Raw genomic sequence first — 18,478 nt, 5'->3', positions numbered from 1 at the left:
TTTTTTTTTTTTTTTTTTTTTTTTTTTTTTTTTTTTTTTTTTGAGACAGGGGTCTCTCTGTAGCCTTGGCTGTCCTGGACTTGCTTTCTAGACCAGGCTGACCTTGAACTCACAGAGATCCACCTGCCTCTGCCTCCTGAGTGCTGAAACTACAGGCGTGCACCACCACTGCCCAGCTAATAGTGGTTTTTATGGTTCAAGGATTTTAGTTTTTTTCTGGGGAACTCACAGTATAAGAAATACAAACAAACATTCAGGTTAATGGCAATAGCAAAACATAAAGGATGGTGCTATAGAGTACCAAAATAGATTTCAGAAATTAAGTAAAGACTGGTTTCCTATGAGAAAGACTAGGGAAGACAGCTGTGGGCAGCAATAAGAGCGTGGCTGGACACACAGAAACAAGCCACGCTAGACAGCTGTTTACAAAGACTGTCGTTGGCCAAGAAAGAGTGATTATAGTGACATCTAGTTGTAAAGCAGAAGTTTTCTCTTGTTTTCTGAACTTTATCAGTACGCCAGGATACTGCATATGCCAGGATAGTGATCAGGAAATGCCCTAAGACCAATTATCTTAATTTAAAGTTGGCATAGACCAAACAAAAGTCCTACAACCCTCTTTAAGGAAAGTTGCAAAATGGAGATCAGGACAGCATGGGGCAAAGACTGCAGACATCAGAGTCCACGCTCAGGGTTACAGAGGAAAACGATATATGATTCCTCTGACCTCGGTGAGACTCTGGCCCATGCCTTGGCCCACCTGCCTAATAGGCAGAATTCCCCTGGTTGCAGGTGATGGCAAATATTTCAACAACCAGAGTCCATGGTCAGAGAAAACAGTTGTGTTGCTTAGTAGGCCAATATCTGAGTGCATTAATCACTTGAAATTTTTCTCATCTGTGAAATTTTTCTCATCTGTTGAGTTTTCAGTACTTTTAAGTGTTACTTCAGAAAATTACAATATAGTCCCTGTTCCTGTGTTTAATCGGGACACAGATGTTTGCTTGCTCCCTTGATTTAGAAACACTTTAAGGTTCCATTTGCCACTTGTTTGATCTGTAAACCTTTACAGCTAAAAGCATTCCGAGTCAGAAAGCTGGCCTTTTGAAACTTAAATCATTAAGGCTTTTTTCCCCCCAAATGTGAACATTTCACATTGTCACTTTCAAATAAGCTATTTTTAGAATGATTCTTCTGCCGGGTCCAGAAATTATGCAAAGAAATCCCTCCTTAAGGCCCTAAACTCTAGCAACTGACTGACATCTAAGCGGAGGTTTCCTGTTCTATCTTTTTCCAGCCAGCTTCCAATTCCAGCCATAAAGACGAGTGAGGAGCATTCTATGAAAAAGGCTGTTTTGAGTTCCGCTCCACAGCGATTGCCCCTCACTAAGACTTTAGGTGGAATAAAGCCTCAAGAATGTAGCAGGTGTTTCTGAAACGTGCCCAGTTCCTACAACTTCCAGAACCCTAAGAGACACTAAGACTAGGTAGGTTAGCGCTGCCAGCAATCCTGAATTCTCCATTTCCCTCGCCATGCCCCTTGAGTAACCTAGGTTACAGACACACCCATCCTCGGTAGCTGACCAATCACAAAGGTGGGCGTTGCCGGACAAGGTTTGCCCAGCGTGAACCTCGCCGCAAATCATTCGCTTCCTGGACCTGAACGGAAACGGAAGTGGCCTCCTATATTTTGAAGATGAGTTCCTCTAGCGAGGAAGATCCGAATGAGTGAGTGAGGAAGTGCTGGGCCGGGTCTTCCGGGGGGCGGAGACTCGCCTGCCAGAGCAGGAGGGAGGGAACCGGCCGGCTACCCGCCGCAGGTCAGAATCCCCAGGTCACCCGGCTGTCCTCGGAACCATGGTGCAGCCGAGACTCTGGGTGACCCCCAGGTGAGGCGGCGACTCCGCCACGGCAGCACCAAGTGCACGCATGTTGGCCGGCGAGAATGCAGCCCGCACCTGCGAGCATCCCGAGCGGCCACCGCTGCGGCAGCCGCCAGCACAGTGCGACCCGAGGACGAGGCGCCAGCAGCTGGTAAATTTTTCTTTATAGTGAGTCAGTTCAAGAAACAACTGAAGAACAGAACCAGCCAAGATCTCGGTTTAGTTCGTTTACTCAGCTGTTGAAAGGTGGTTTATTTATGAAAATGCCTTGCGCGTGCAACCGGAACAACTGGAGAAAATGGATCCGACCCCTGTTAGTACTTATTTACGCAGTTTCCATCCTGATCACGATTCCTGTATGTGTTTGGGAACTTCAGAAATTGAAGGTAAGAGGGTCCAGCAACTCTCCTCTTTCTTAACGCTGGTTGACAGAGTCCCTTTGTCCGCCTTCTGACGCTTGGTGGTCTGCGAAACATTTCGTCTTTGGTCTGATTTTATTCTGCCGCTACAAGTGGAGGTAAGACCTGGTGGAGAAAATAGTTAAGGCAGCTGCTCAGAATGGACTGAAAGAACTTTATTCCTGAAATAGTAGCTGTTGTGCAGACATTGGGGCTTGACCAGATCAAATAAACTACCTAAGAAGTTACGTTCTGGGTTTTATAAGCTTTTAGCCAGCCTCCTGGAACTAAAGAATTCCTGTTCATTTGACTTTGTTAATTGTTTTTACGTTTGAGGTTACATCTTTTTCTTTTCTTTCTTTAATGAGATAAAGTCTCTAATGTAGATGCTTTGTAACCTAGAATGATCCTCCGTTTACATTCCCAGCGCTGGGATTATAGATGTAGCCATCATTCTGTTTATTTAGTACTGGGGTTGAACCCGGGGCTTTGTGCATTTGAGGCAGGCAAGCACTCTACCAACCTGACCTGAAGTTCCTCCCTAATCAAAGCACAAGTTTTTACAAAGTCCCTCCGGTCTGTCTCTTGTCATTCTCTCAGTCTCTCTCCCTCTCTCTCCACTCGCTCCTCCCTTCCCCTCTCACACACGCCCCCCCCCCCCAGTCTCTGTCTCTGTCTGTGCCTGTCTGTCTGTCTCTCTCTCTCTATCTATCTATCTCTCTATCTCTCCTTCCCTTCCTCCCTCCCTCCTTCATTTCTTTCTTTCTTTCTTGTAACTCACTCTGTAGACCAGGCTGGCCTCCACTCACAGCAATCTGCCTGCCTCTGCCTCCACAGCCAGTTGTATTTCTTTCCTTACTTTAAAAAAAAAAAAAAAAAAAAGTATTCGTTGCTGTGTTCATGAGATGGCCCAGTTGTGGAGGTCAGAGGACGGACAACTTAGGGGAGTTGCTTCTGTGTTCCCAGGATGAGGAGTGCGGAGGACGGAGCTCAGGTCTCCAGTGTTGGAGGTGAGCACCTTACCTGCTGAACCGTCTCTGGCCCACCTGCTAGTGTTTGTTGACGTCATGTGACAGTAGTGAAATATTACAAACTGGATAACTATCATACATCTACAATCTATGTATAAAGCGAATTTGGAATTATCAATTAATAATAACCAGAAATACTTTTATTGAGAAACACTTATCTCAGAAGAGTTATGACCATGCCGATGGCCCCCTTTTTGATTGTGGAAAATATTTTAAACAATGTGTCAAAACATTTGTAGGATCCTTTTATTCACTAAATTTTTGTTGGCTTTTTGAATAATTAAAGGTTTTTAGGATATTTGAAATTTGTCCACCCAAACTTGGGTATAGCAATCTTAACATAAATATAATTTCCTCACTTAGTGTTCCTTGGGACATAGTATAGAAAGGTAAATAAAATGTGTATCATTTCTGCTTAAGAATCCCCTTAATTGTGAGCTTCAACTGTAGTTTTAAAAAACCATTTCTAATTTTCAGTGTGAACTGCTAACATCCCAAGCCCCTCACTTTCTGATAAGGATATTTAATGGGGCATGCAAATAAACCGAAGTAATGCATTTGCCAAGTCTAGACCTCAGAACAACTTAAACTGCAGAGACAGGTATGGGAGTATTGCTTAATGTACTTTCTCTGCCATAAGAAAATGCCACGCTGTAGCTGAAGAAAGGGTTCAGTGGTAAAGCAGTCAGCACGCAGGCCTGACCACCTGAGTTCCATCTCTGTAACCCTCGTGAGTGGTGTCTAGGCAAGATGGAAGGCAGAAACAGAACTGCCTGCACGCTTACCAGCCAGCTGGCCTGCTGTGTGACATGTAAGGCTCACACGCATAGAAGAACACATTTAAGTATACATAAAATAAACTGAGGGCCTTCAACAAGACTTTATTTTTTTTTCACAGTCTTGAAAACTATTTTGGAGTCAAATATCATGGGGGGGAGGTCAGCGGGGTTGCAGTCTGAGGAAGGTCCTCTCAGGTTGCAGGTGGCCATGCTCTCGAGTCCTCAGATGGCTGGAAGACAATTCTGAGAGCACCAGGACTGTGAGATTATGACCCCATTTCACCTATATCATTTCCCATCAGCCTTACCGCCAAATATGGCCATTTGCATTAGGGGTTAAGTTTCAACAAATGAGGAGAGAACAACCTAGTAACTAGTGGTCAAACTTCAGACAGTCTCCACAGTTAAAAGAATGCTTGAAGCCAGGTGTGATGTCGCCCACCTGTAATTTCACCTCTCGGGTAGCAGAGGCCGGCAGATCTCTGAATTCAAGGCTATCCTGTCTAGGACGGCCAAGGCTACATAGAGAAACCCTGTCTCAAAAAAGCTAAAAAAACAAAAACAAAAAGAACTTGAGACTAAGGACACAACAGCAAAGGGCCCAGCACCAGTATTTCACAGGGATTTACAAAGAGGGCAGATAGTGAACGCCCTGGAAAGAGAGTTTCAAGGGAAACATTTTGAAGAGTGTTCACTGTTGCTACCTGGTCAGTCACTTTTCACAAGTAGGAAGGTCATTGGGGAGCTTAGTGAGCACACTGGAGGTGGACAGAATTGTTTAAGTAGGAGTGTGTAGGGGAAACATAGACTCAAGAGAATAGATGAGGGTTTTTTGGTTTTGTTTTTGGTTTGGTTTGGTTTGGTTTTTCGAGATAGGGTTTCTCTGTGTAGCCTTGACTATCCTGGACTCGCTTTGTAGACCAGGCTGGTCTCAAACTCACAGCGATCCGCCTGCCTCTGCCTCCCGAGTGCTGGGATTAAAGGCATGCGCCACCACCACCCAGCTGAATAGATGAGTTTTGAAGATTTTGACTCTGAAGGAGGCTGAGAAATGATAGCACATAGGTAGAGAGGACTGGGAGATAAGGAAAGATTTTGATTTCATGTTATTTCCTGTTAAGGTTAGAGGCATTAGCTAGAGCATACTCCCAAAATGGCTTTAATTTTTTTTCTGTAACTATAATTTTACTTAATTCTCTTAGAAAGGCAAAATATAGCAAAGTCCCTCTTCATACAGATGAGGGGACATTGAGGCAGAGAGACAAGTGGCCATGGGGATATGACTACAGGAGTGAGTCATTTCTCTGGTCACTTTATGAACAGCTGAAATGAAACTCCCCAGCAGCACCATGTGAGGATACATGGCCTTCATGAGTTGTCAGCACGGAGGCCTCACTTCACAAGAATCAGAGAGAGAAAGAAGTAACAGGCTAGGAAGGGGTGAAGGTACTACGGAAATGTCTTTGGGTTTTGTTTCATTTTTGAAGAGGGTTCATTCTTTCGTGAGGCAGGGTCTCATATATGTAGCCTGAGCTGTCCTGGAACTCATAGTAATCCACCTGCCTCTACCTCCAAGATATCTAGTACCCACTTCTGACCTCACACTCACACATGCACATATCCACACACAGACACATATAAAAAAAAGTTTTTTGTTTTTTTTTTGAGACAGGGTCTCCCTGTGTAGCCTTGGCTGTTCTGGACTCACTTTATAGGCCAAGCTGGCCTCGAACTCACAACAATCCACCTGCCTCTGTCTTCGGAGTCCTTGGATTACAGGTGTGTGCCACCACGCTCGATGACGACATAATTTTTAAGTAAATATTTTTTAAATTATTACTAATTATTTGGAAAATACCAAGCAGTGTTAATAATCAAATGAAAATAACACAAATGTTGATTTTTATAGTCATAACATGAGAGTCTAAGCTCACACGTTCTTTTCTCTTCTAAGGTTGGAATCCACACCAAAGCTTGGTTTATTGCTGGAATATTCCTGCTGATGACCATACCAGTGTCCATGTGGGGGATTCTCCAACATCTAGTGCATTATACACAGCCTGAACTTCAGAAACCCATCATAAGGTCAAATCCTCACACATCTCCTATTACTAGTATTGACTGACTTAACTCATAAACATCACATTAAATGACTTTTATGTTTTACTCTCCATAGGATCCTTTGGATGGTTCCAATATACAGTTTGGATAGTGTAAGTATATTTTGTTGTGTTCTGTTAAGGATTTTTTAATGACACTTAACTATGTTTACTAGAGAAGGCTTAATAAGGTAAAGAGCACACAGTATTGACAAGGAGAGATTAATAGTAAAAAATTTTCACCTTTTTTTTTTTTAAACAGGGTTTCTCTGTGTAGCCCTGACTGTCCTGCTGTAACTCACTCTGTAGACCAGGCTGGCCTCAAACTCAGACATCCACCTGCCTCTGCCTCCCAGTGCTGGGATTAAAGATGTACACCACCATGCCCCCTACTGAAGACATTCTTTTTTCCTTTTTGGGTTTTGTTTTATTAAAATAGAGTCTGTGTAACCCTGGCTGGTCTCAAACTTACCATGTGGACCAGACTAGTATCCAGCTCACAGAGTTCCACCTGACGGCAAGGATTAAAGGCATGCACCACCACCATATCTGGCTTTTTTGGTTTTTCGAGACATGGTTTCTCTGTGTAGCCTTGGCTGTCCTGGACTCGCTTTGTGGACCAGGCTGGCCTCAAACTCACAGAGACTCGCCTGCCTCTGCATCCCAAGTGCAGGGATTAAAGGCGTGCGCCACCATGCCTGGCAAGACATTTTCTTTGTCTAATTATCCCAGTAGTTGTATCCTCTGTGGAGAGTGTCCATCTGTGCATCCACCCTACCTTCCTGCATTTCTTCTTTTTCTTTTCTTTTCTTTTCTTTTTTTGGTACTTGATAACTAAAATGTGTGATAGTGAGCAATCTGCATCCTTATCAAAATCTCTACCCATGGGTTCAGCCAAGCCTAGAGCAGATCTATTTTAAACAAGCCCCGACCCCAGGTTTGCACTCTGGATATTCCATCAGGTGTCATAAGCCATCTGGAGATGAGTAAGTCTAGGAGAGCTGCACCTGGGTCGTGTGCTGCACCTGGTCTGTGCTGATGCTGCCCGTTCTGTATAAGGAAGCCGGCAGCAGCAGTCTGTGCCTGGGGTGGCCCATCCCTTAGGGATGAGGGTAACTTACAGTATTACAGTCTTTAATGGGTTAAAAGCCACTAATCTGAGAATGTAAGCAGCCGAGCAAGGAGAATAACTACACACTAAAAATATTCAAAATATCTGCATTTGTCATTATAGTCATATTTTGTCTTAACAACATTAAAAAACAAGTGAACTTGGCCAGCTGTAGTGGTACACATGCCTTTAATCCTAGCACCTAGGAGACAGAGGCAGGAGGCTCTCTATGAGTTCTGGGTCAACCTGGTCTACATAGTGAATTCCAGGATAGCCAGAACTACATAATGAGACCCTGTCTCAAAAAATACAAAATAAGCCGGGCGTGGTGGCGCACGCCTTTAATCCCAGCACTCGGGAGGCAGAGGCAGGTGGATCTCTGTGAGTTCGAGGCCAGCCTGGTGTCTACAAAGTGAGCCCAGGATGGCCAAGGCTACACAGAGAAACCCTGTCTCGAAAAACCAAAAAAAAAAAAAAAAAAAATCCAGGCTTTAGTGGCCTTTAATTCTAGCAGAGACCAGCCTGGTCTACAAAGCAAGTCCTGGACAGCCAAGGCTACACAGAGAAACTGTGTTGGGAAATAAAAAGCCTTCAGTAACATTTTCTCTGATCATTTTTTTTCTTAATTTCAAATTATATTTGAGAACTCACTAACTTTCTTTTTTATGTTCATCACTTCCCAAAACACTTGCCCTTTTGTTTACCTGTATCAGAGAAGTTCGTTGCATTTTAAAGCATGCTTTGCAGAGCCTAGGATGTAGCTCAGTGGTGGACCGCCGCCTTGCACTGTTTAATCCTCAGCAGTCCCTGCCTTCCTCCCCGTAAAGCCACTCGGGGTACTTCAGAGAGTTTGCCGCAAGTCTGTGACGAGATCCCCAGGTTCTGTGTTATCGTCCTGTGAATCTGAGCAGTAATTCCTGTTCCTCAGGCTACAACTCCTCTTTAACGTCTGTGCTTTTCCATAGTGGATAGCTTTGAAATATCCCAAAATTGCCATCTACGTGGACACCTGGAGGGAGTGTTACGAAGCGTATGTCATCTATAACTTTATGATCTTCCTTACCAACTATCTCACCATCCGATTCCCAAACCTGATGCTGCACCTAGAAGCGAAAGACCAGCAGAACCACCTCCCTCCATTCTGCTGCTGCCCGCCGTGGGCAATGGGGGAGTAAGTAAATCGAGTTTTCATGTGTCTGTTTGGGTTTTACAGAAGCAGAATTATTCAGTTTGGGCCAGCTCTCTGTAAACAGAAACAATAAGTAGAGTTTAGCATGGAGTACAGTTTGAAAGACAACAAAATACATTTTTGTTTGTTTTTGTTTTTGAAGACAAGGTTCTCCGTGTAGCCCTGGCTGTCCTGGAATCGCTCTGTAGACCTGGCTGTCCTTGAACTCACAGAGATTCACCTGCCTCTGCCTCCCCAAGTCTGGGACTGCATGCATGTGTCACCACAATCAGCTAACAAAATACATTTTTTGTTTTGTTTTCGAGACTGGGTTTCTCTGTGTAGCCTTGGCTATCCCGCACTCTGTACACCAGGCTGGCCTCACCTTGATAAACTTTTTATTGGGTGAGCAATGTAAAAATGAAACAAAAACAAAAAAACCTCACAACATCTACATCTTAAAAATGTATTGCCTAAAAAAAAAAAATGTATTGCCTTTAATCCCAGCACTCTGGAGGCAGAGGCAGGTGGATCCCTGTGAGTTCCAGGCCAGCCTGGTCTATAAAGTGAGTCCAGGACAGCAAGGGATACACAGAGAAAACAAAAACAAAAACAAAAGCAAAGGACCCAGGTTGATTTCCTAGCCATTCCAGCCATCCCAAACCCCAGTCCCAGGGGGTCCAACAGGCGCATGTGTGGTGCACACACATATATGCAGGCAAAGCATTCATACACATAAAGGAAAATAAATGAGCCTTTTTAAAGTGGGATTTTTTGTTGGGTGAGGTGGTAACACGCCTGTGGTCCCAGCACTCAGGCAGGGGCAAGTGGATCTCTGAGTTCGAGCCCACCCTGGTCTACAAAGCAAGTCCAGGACAGCCAAGGCTGCAAAGAGAAACCCTGTCTCAAAAAAAAAAAAGTGGGATTTGTTTGTTTGTTTTGCTTTTTCTCCCCCTTTTCATTTTGGTTTTTGAAGACAGTGTAGCTTGGCTGTCCTGGAACTCACTCTGTAGACCAGGCTGGCTTCAGACTCACGTTGCCTCTGTTTTCTGAGTGCTGGGATTAAAAGTGTACACCACCTCTTCCTAGCTAAAAAAAAAAAAAAAAAAAAAAAAAAAAAAGTTTTTTTTTTTTATATACATTTATTTTGTTACACATGTATAAACAAACTGCATACAGCAGGGAGAACCATGTGACAATCATGAGAATAATGAGTTCTATACATGTTACATTCATAGTGACTTGGCCGTCTGCATTCGTCCCGTTTGAAGTAAATGTAAAAAAAAAAGTCTTTAAAGGGTTAAGATTGCATATTTTACCCAAAGAACTTTAGTTACTTTTCTGACTACTGTGATAAAATAACTGACAAAAGCAACTTAAGAAACAAAGGGTTTATTTGGTTCACAGACTCATTTTACTTGGTCCTGTCGATTTGAGGTGAGCATGGCAGGATTAGGAAACAGGAAAAACCCAGTTCCCAATACTGTTCTGTGCTGTGCTTCAGTGGAGCTGGGCAGGGGTGTCTTTCAGAGATAAAGTTACTAAATAACTTCAGGAGCTGGAGAGATGGCTCAGAGCACTGTCTGTTCCAAAAAGGTCCTGAGGTCAGTTCCTAGCAACCACATGGTGGCTCACAACCTTCTATACTGAGATCTGGTGCCCTCTTCTGGCCTGCAGGTGTATATGCAGGCAGAACACTGTATAAGTAATACAGAAATAAATCTTTAAATAATTTCAAAGTGGGCTTTAGATTTCCTTGTTGCCATCCACACTCTTATCCTCCTGTCATTTAGGACAAAATTGGCTGAATGAATATAATTGTTGTCATTTGACCGAGTCATTTCCACTTGGAGGCTTTGAGATGTTTTGATGCCACTGAATAGCTGAGATGGTCTCTTTCTTTTGCAGAATGCTGCTCTTTAGATGCAAACTAGGAGTGTTACAGTATACAGTGGTCAGACCAATTACCACTGTTACTGCTTTGTAAGTATGACTCTCCTTTATTTTTTTTATTGTTTCAAATCTTCATGCTACATGCCTGGGAATGTAGCTTAGTTTGATAACTGCTTTGTATGAACAAAGCCCCGTGTTTAGTCCCCAGCTCCTCAGAAGGCAAGTCGTTCATGAGAGATAATCCAAGCACTTGGAAGGTAGAGGCAGGAGAATTGAGAGTTTAAGGCCACCCGGGGCCCCCGTTTTTAAAGATCTGTGTTCTTACATGGGAAAGCAAGTAGGAAAAGGGCGTTGGTTAATAGCGTAAGTCTAGCCTGCTACAAAACCACATATATAAAAGCTGGGTTCCATAACAACAAACAGTGCAAGGCATTGCCACAAGATTCACATCCTTTTGAGAGCAGACATGAGGAAAATCATCAGAAGAAAACACTTCTTTAGTTGGGTTAATCACACAGATTTGATTTGGTGTGTGTGTGTGTGTGTGTGTGTGTGTGTGTGTGTGTGCTGTTAATTTAAGAGTTTATTAATACTGTTTTAAACTGGTGCAGGTCTTTAATCCCAGCACTGAGGAGGCAGAGGCAATTAGATCTCTGTGAGTTCAAGGCCTGCCTGGTTTACATAGAGAGACCAAGTCTCACACACACACACAAACTGTGTGATGCCAAAATATTAAAGTTTCAATAAAAATTCCAAAATGTGAGTTTCTGCAGACCACAGCATAGAATCAAGCCATGTAACAATACCTCTTATCCTGCCTGTGCCAGAAATACTTATAGAAATGTGTTTTATTGCTTTGCTGCTTAGAAACTAAGTGAGCATATAACTTAATACTTGTATTAGAATTTACTCAGGGGATCTGAATCTTCAAATATTTACCGCTAAGTTAAGTTAGAGGGAAAGTGAACTGTAGTCATGTTTATCAACCAAGCTTTCCAAAATGAAGAAAGTCATGATTGTTCTGTGGTTTAATGGTTGTTTGTAATTTAAGTTAAAAGTAATGCTCATACCATATATTTCTAGAAAGATGTTACTCGTGTCAGCTTTTCAACCATCTTTGACCAAAGTCAAGTGGTCGTCCATAGGCTTTCTGAAATAAACTGGTTATAGATTTTAAGTTTTACTACCGCTGTGCCTTAAGTGTGTATTCAGGGCTGGAAGGTGTTCAGTGATTGAGAGCGCTTGGTGCTTTTGCAGAGGTGTGGTTCCTAGAACCACCATTGCTGCTCACAACCATCTGTTAATTCCAGTTCCAATTCCAGAGTATCCAGTGTCCCCCTCTGGCCTCCAAGGACACTGAATGCACATCACGCCAGGCGTACATGCAAGCAAAACACTCATATATAAAAAAATAAATCTCTAAAGGATACATATTAAGATATGGGTCTCCGGAGCCGGGCGTGGTGGCACACGCTTTTAATCCCAGCACTCGGGAGGCAGAGGCAGGCGGATCACTGAGTTCGAGGCCAGCCTGGTCTACAAAGTGAGTCCAGCCCAGCCAAGGCTACACAGAGAAACCCTGTCTCGAAAAACAAAACAAAAAAGATGAGTCTCCTTGGTTCCTCATAAAGTAGCCTGACTGTTGTCACTTTTCAGGGTATGTGAGCTCGTTGGAGTATATGATGAGGGAAACTTTAGCTTCTCCAATGCTTGGACCTACCTGGTTATAATAAACAATTTGTCACAACTGGTGAGTAAATACTCTTTTGTTTGTTTGTTTTTGTTTTGTTTTTTGAGACAGGGTTTCTCTGTGTAGCCCTGGCTGTCCTAGACTCGCGTTATAGACCACGCTTAGAGAGATCTGCCAGCCTCTGCCTCCCGAGTGCTGGAAGTGAACTGTGTGTGTGCCACCACGCCCTGCAATAATCATCTTAAATGTACTGAATTAGTTTCTGTTGCTAAATATTATCAGGCACTATTTCTTGAGAACAAATACTACCTTTTAATTTGTACATGGAATCTGAGGCAGCTTTAATGTATACTTTTATACCATATAAACATATAGTAGTATGTTTATGAATGCTTTAGTGACTTACACACAGACCTGTTGTTTGCTGTCGTTTCTGCATGGCTGTGAGTATATGTGTTGTGTACCTCCTACATAAACAAAACGTACAGAGACTTACTCCGTAAGAAGAAAAGGTCTAATTGGCATATTGATAGGATAGAGTTTCTGTGTAAAGGAAGAATTCTCTGGTTGTGGCACACACTTTTAATCCCAGCACTTGGGAGGCAAAGGCACGAAGATCTGCGTTTGAGGCCAGTCTTGTCTACAGAGCAAGTTCCAAGACAGCCAAGGCTACATAGTGAGACTCTGCCTTGCAAAAAACAATTGTTTGTTTTTCAAGACAGGGTTTCTCTGTGTAGCCTTGGCTATGCTGAGCTCACTTTGTAGACCAGGCTGGCCTTGAACTCGCAGCGATCCACCTGCCTCTGCCTCCTGAGTGCTGGGATTAAAGGCTTGCACCACCTGCAATTAGTTAAATAAATTAAATAAACTGTGTTGTATAAATGTTATGCAAGATACTAGCTTATAAAAGTAGTGGTGATTTGTCTTTAAAAGCATAATAGATGTATTTGCTTTTATTTGACTGAAGGAAACCTTTTGTCCCATTCATCTCATTTGTATATTGCTTTAGTTTCACTTAGTGAACATGTAGAAACATATTTAGGGGAAACATTACATATCTCCCTTGCAAAATTCCACTTCTGTACATCTGCAGCAAAACACTAAAAGCCTATTGTTAATCTAAACCATTGGCCGAGTAGCACTCAGCTGTGCCTGGATGCCACTGTAGAGCAGGCTCTGGTTTCGGCTTCAAGAGTTCTGCTAGTATCTTCTACTGCAGAATGTTAACTGTTGCTTTTGTTTCCAGTTTGCCATGTACTGCCTTCTGCTGTTTTATCAAGTGCTAAAAGAAGAGCTCAGCCCTATAGAACCTGTGGGCAAATTTCTCTGTGTGAAACTTGTTGTTTTCGTTTCCTTTTGGTAAGTATTGCTTTTTCTTATGAGAATATTCCAATATTAAATGCCAATTAAACTGTTGGTTAAGAGAGTTTTAAAATAATTCTAGACAGGCATGGTGGCACATGTCTTTAATCCCAGCACTTGGGAGGCAGAGGCAGGTGGGTCGCTGTGAGTTCGAGGCCAGCCTAGTCTACAAAGCAAGTCTGGGACAGCCAAGGCTACACAAAGAGACCCTGTCTTGAAAAACTCCAATTCCAGGGGGTTCTAATGCCCCCTTCTGACATCTGCAAATACTACACATGTGTCATACATACATAGATGCAGGCAAAATTCACACACATAAAAATAAATGTTTAGAAAAATATCATTTAAAAAGATTTACAAAAACAAATAGTCATGTGTTGGTGGTACGTACCTGTAGTTGTGGCACTCGGCAAGAGTATCTCAAATTATGAGTGTGAGGACATCCTGGGCTATATAACAAGTTCTAGTCTATGTGATCTTGTATCTGATCAATCAAAGAGATAGTCAGATGATGACTGACATTTAAAAGATGAAGATCATTTGAGATAGTCTAGATATCTTGATAGTATCATTAAAATTAAGGTTCTGCTAGTTGTGGTGTTTTTAATTCCAGCACTCCTAAGGAGGCAGAAGCAGGCAGATCTTTGGGAGTTGAAGGCTAGCATGGTCTATATAGCAAGTTTGAGGCCAGCCAGAGACCCTATCTCAGAATGAAAAAGTTACTTAATATTATGATTCTGCCATAAATAAAATAGTATCTTGGGAGAACATTTAATGATGTGAGGAAATGTTTATCAGTGATGTCCTTAAAGCACAAGGTAGGGCTGGAGATACAGCCTTGAGGTAGAGTGTGTGTTTGCAGTGTTACAGGCCCTACTGTCTGTCCTCAGTGTCACAAAGCAGAACTAGACATGGCCTTAGGTTAGTGACAGGGTAGGTAACGAGTTATGTACATTTAGCTTAGCAAAGCAGTCAGGAGAAAAGAGAAGTCATGAAACTGCACTGCCAGAAGCTATGTTAGCATCTGGGGGCACACATCATACGCAGTCCTCTATAGAAGTGGCTCATATTATAACAATTTCTGGGACTCAGCAGTATTATAGTTCAGATAATCTGTGGGCTGGCAGGATAGCTCAGCAGAGAAAGGCACTTGCTATGCAACCTAATGAACTGAGTTTGATGCCCAGAGCCCATGTAAAGACAGAAGAGAACCAACTTCACAGAACTGTCCTCCAGCACGCTGCCACACTAATCATAAGAAGTAAGGTTTTAAAAGGGGCAGAGGAAACAATGCGGCCCATGAGGTGGCTCAGCAGGGAAAGATGCCTGCTATCACCAAGTGTCGACACTTGGAGTTCTATCTCAGAGCCCACATGGTCAATGAAAACTACTGACCCCTACAGGCTGTCCACACACACACACACACACACACACACACACACGTTACATGTGTGCATGTAAACAGCCGAAAATAAAATTAATTTCTTTGAACCTGATTATCTAGAATGATGGCACACACCCTTAATCTCAGCAGTTGGGAGGTGGAGGCAGTCATATCTCTGAGTTTGAGGCCAGCCTGGTCAGCATAGCAAGTTCTCTGAGCAACCAGGGCTATATAGAAAAGCCCTGTCTCAAAATAAGTAAATGAATAAATAATAAAATAAAAATCCTAGTAATTGATAAACATGTGAACATACTGGAGTATCAGGCCTTTATTTACAAGCTGTTAGAACTTGGAATCTAATTCTTTGTACTTGGCTCCAAAGTGGGAGGAAGGGTAAATAAACTAAATAATTAAGTTCCAAGAACATATCATGAAATTCATCTTAAGTTAATACATTTGTAAGGTGAGTGTACTTAATATAAACACAGCTGTCTGGGAGTATGCCCTGAAGGCAGGATAATGGGGAGTCCTAGGGTGCACTGAGGCCTTAGCTGTTTTAAATCTTTTTTGTATGATATGTATGTGTTTATTGTGTGCGTGGCGGCATATACATGCTGTCTGTGCTTGTGGAGGTCTGAGGACAACTTTGGGGGTCAGTCCTTGCCTTTCATTTGAGACAGTTGTAGTGAGAATCCTGGAATTTTGGGTTCTTTTAAAACAGAAATATTATAAGAATATGTTCTCGTTTTAGCCCCAGATGTGGGGTATGGGGTTGCTTCTCAGAAGCTGACTCGTGTCTGGTGCTCTGGCGACAGACTTCACTTTGCCAACTGCAAAGTGTGTGATTGTGTGACCTTTGGAATTCTAGGGGCTTTTCAGAAGATATATAAATGCTGGGGATGGGGATGGGGGTGCTAGTCGCTGTTGGTCATGATTTGTTACGTAGTCACATGAAAAGAAACAAGAAGAAATTAGATATCCTGATGGCAAAGACCAAACTTGCCCCAAGGAGCTCAAAGCCCCAAATCAGCAGGAAGTCGTCTAATGATAATGCCGCCCCCTTTCCAACCCTTGGCTTTATTCAGGGGTCTCTTTCCTTTCCTCTCTCTCTTCCCTTCTTCCTCTCTAGTGTTAGGGGGTTGAAAGGGAAGAAGGAAAGGGGTGGAGAAGGGTGGCAGGAAGAAGAAGCAACAAAGTAGCACATGCCAGCTACACAGGTCTCCTAACTGTTCACTCTGCAGACATACATCAGGCTTGCTGGCCTGCGGCCGGCCTGGGATTCTCTTTGCTACTTCCCAGCTCAACACGAGGAACAGTGGGATTACAGATGTGTGCTACCACCAGCCTTACCGGGGTTCTGACACCTCCCGGCTCCTAGTTGCTTATTTTTAGACCAGTTGGTCGTTTCATGATTTAGATTTGACACTGACCTTTTCTTGACATACAGGCAAGCAGTACTTATTGCTCTGTTGGTTAAAGTTGGTGTTATTTCAGAAAAGCGTACCTGGGAATGGCAAAGCCCAGAAGCTGTGGCCACAGGCCTGCAGGTAAGTAGTGTTGTCTCTGAAACTCAAGGAATTTTACTGTTAAGCCATTTTATGCAGTATTGCCCCTGAGCGGGCCAACATGCAAACAATGGGGGCGGGAAACCTAGAGAAATGAGCGATAGGTACTGACTGGTAATGATTTTGTTCCTGGTTCACTTATATCTGCATGTTACCTTGCAGCTAAAATACTTGAGCGGGGCTGGAGAGGTGGCTCAGAGGTTAAGAGCACTGCATGCTCTTCCAGAGGTCCTGAGTTCACTTCCCAGCAACTACATGGTGGCTCACAGCCATCTATAATGAGATATGATGCCCTCTTCTGGTGCACAGGTGTACATGCAGGCAGAGCACTGTATACTTAAATAAATCTCTTAAAAAAACAGAAAAAGAAAAAATACTTGACTGAGAAAATACAAGAGATGTAGATCTTGGCTTGTCATACTTTGAAGAAATGAAAAACATGTTTGAAAAATGAATATAATCTGAAACTTTTAAAAGAAATTTATACCCTATGTAACACTGAAAAAGTTTGTAGTTTGGAAAACTAGATTTAATCCCAAAGATGCCTGGTGTGCTTGTTACTGTTTGCAGGACTTCATAATCTGCGTTGAGATGTTCTTAGCAGCAATCGCCCATCACTACTCGTTCTCTTATAAACCGTACGTGCACGAAGCAGAGGAGGGCTCCTGCTTCGACTCGTTCCTCGCTATGTGGGATGTGTCAGATATCAGAGATGACATCTCTGAACAAGTGAGACGTGTGGGTAAGTAATTCTGTTAGTGTGAGCGGGGGCAGGGCAGGCATGAGCCTCGGGCAGGGCTACTCAGGAGCTGTTCGGCTTGGATTTTAGAACAGGGTCTGGCTGGCCAGGGAGCCTCAGGAACCCTCCTGTCTGACCATACCACAAAGCCAGGCCAAGCTTCTTTCTTGTGCTGAGGAGGAAACTTGGTGCTTCATGTTTGTGTGGCAAGCTCTTTACAGACTACAGTGTTACCCTTGCCCAAATATGCAGGTTTTGTATGTCTCCTGCCGTGGCCGTTCAGTAGTTAAAGTAGTACTACCATTGTGTAGGCTCTTCAAACTCGGGGAAGACAAAGGGAAAGGGGGAGCTTTTTAAAGAACCATATGTTTAGAATGGAAAAAATAACTTTTGGCTAATAAAATGATATTGTCTTAAAGGGAGGACAATGCGAGGTTATCCAAAAAAAAAGCTTTTTCCCGGCGACCCAGATCACACAGAGCATTCAAGTCTCCTTTCCTCCTCTCCACAAGATAGAGCTTCTAGTAGTTCAAAAGCATCCTCGCCAGTGGGCCAGTACCAAGGCTTCGGACATACAATTACATCACCACGTCCACTTTCTATAGACCGCCTGTATGAAGATTTCATGAGCGACATCCAAGAAAAGAACAGAAAGGCTCTTGCAGCAGGCATCAGGGTTAACATCCCCGAAGATGACCAGTTGACTTCCGACTCAGAGTCTGACACAGACACTTCACAGACTATACTTGTTTCAGCCAAGCCAAGTCACCACATTATCATAGACATGTCAGAAGAGCTGTCGGCACCTTCTGAATCATCCACGGACCCTTAAAGCTGCCATAATCCTCTTTTCAAAATACAGGCAAAACCAATATAACTACTATATATAATATACACCTATAACACTAATACATACAGGTTTTACTAATACATATATGTTTTCTATATCACAACATTTAAATTTCTTAGCTTTAGCTTTCTTAAACTTTTAAGAATATCATATATTCAAATAGTAGGTAACAACTTTAGCATAATTCTCTTGAATTTCTCAAAAGTACAGACTTAAAAAAACAAACAAACAAACAAAAAAAAAAAAACCCACAAACAACAAAAAAGAAAAAAAAAGAAAGAAAGAAAGAAAGAAAATCAGTGCTTCTTGCCACTGTATGAATGCAATGCTCTGGACTGAAAATGTAAATATAAAATTCAGACTGATTGAATTTAATGTAATCCTAATCATGTGCCATTTAAGTTTGCATATTATACTTCAAAATCTAAAACTCTTAACGTGTCTTGCTCTTTTGTTTTCTCCCACCCCACCACCACCCACCACCCCCCGCCAAGACAAGGTTTGTAGCTCTGGTTGTCCTGGATTC

The 18,478-nt window shown here is 42.8% G+C and overlaps 1 protein-coding gene across 1 annotated transcript; it reads left to right on the top strand.

The window, feature by feature from the left end:
- The first annotated feature begins 2,146 nt into the window (after window positions 1–2,146).
- On the top strand, window positions 2,147–17,934 carry Tmem184c (transmembrane protein 184C). The gene is made up of 10 exons (XM_051169312.1): window positions 2,147–2,269; window positions 6,046–6,176; window positions 6,268–6,304; window positions 8,267–8,472; window positions 10,378–10,452; window positions 12,019–12,112; window positions 13,299–13,411; window positions 16,246–16,345; window positions 16,934–17,105; window positions 17,522–17,934. The coding sequence occupies exons 1-10, from the start codon at window positions 2,147–2,149 to the stop codon at window positions 17,932–17,934; spliced, it is 1,464 nt and encodes a 487-aa protein (XP_051025269.1).
- The last annotated feature ends 544 nt before the right edge of the window (window positions 17,935–18,478 follow it).

The sequence above is a fragment of the Acomys russatus genome, chromosome 26 (assembly GCF_903995435.1).
Source record: "Acomys russatus chromosome 26, mAcoRus1.1, whole genome shotgun sequence".
In the NCBI taxonomy this organism is placed as follows: Eukaryota; Metazoa; Chordata; class Mammalia; order Rodentia; family Muridae; genus Acomys; species Acomys russatus.
The sequence above is the reverse complement of the archived record's forward strand: the minus strand, read 5'-3'. Positions and strand labels throughout refer to the sequence as shown.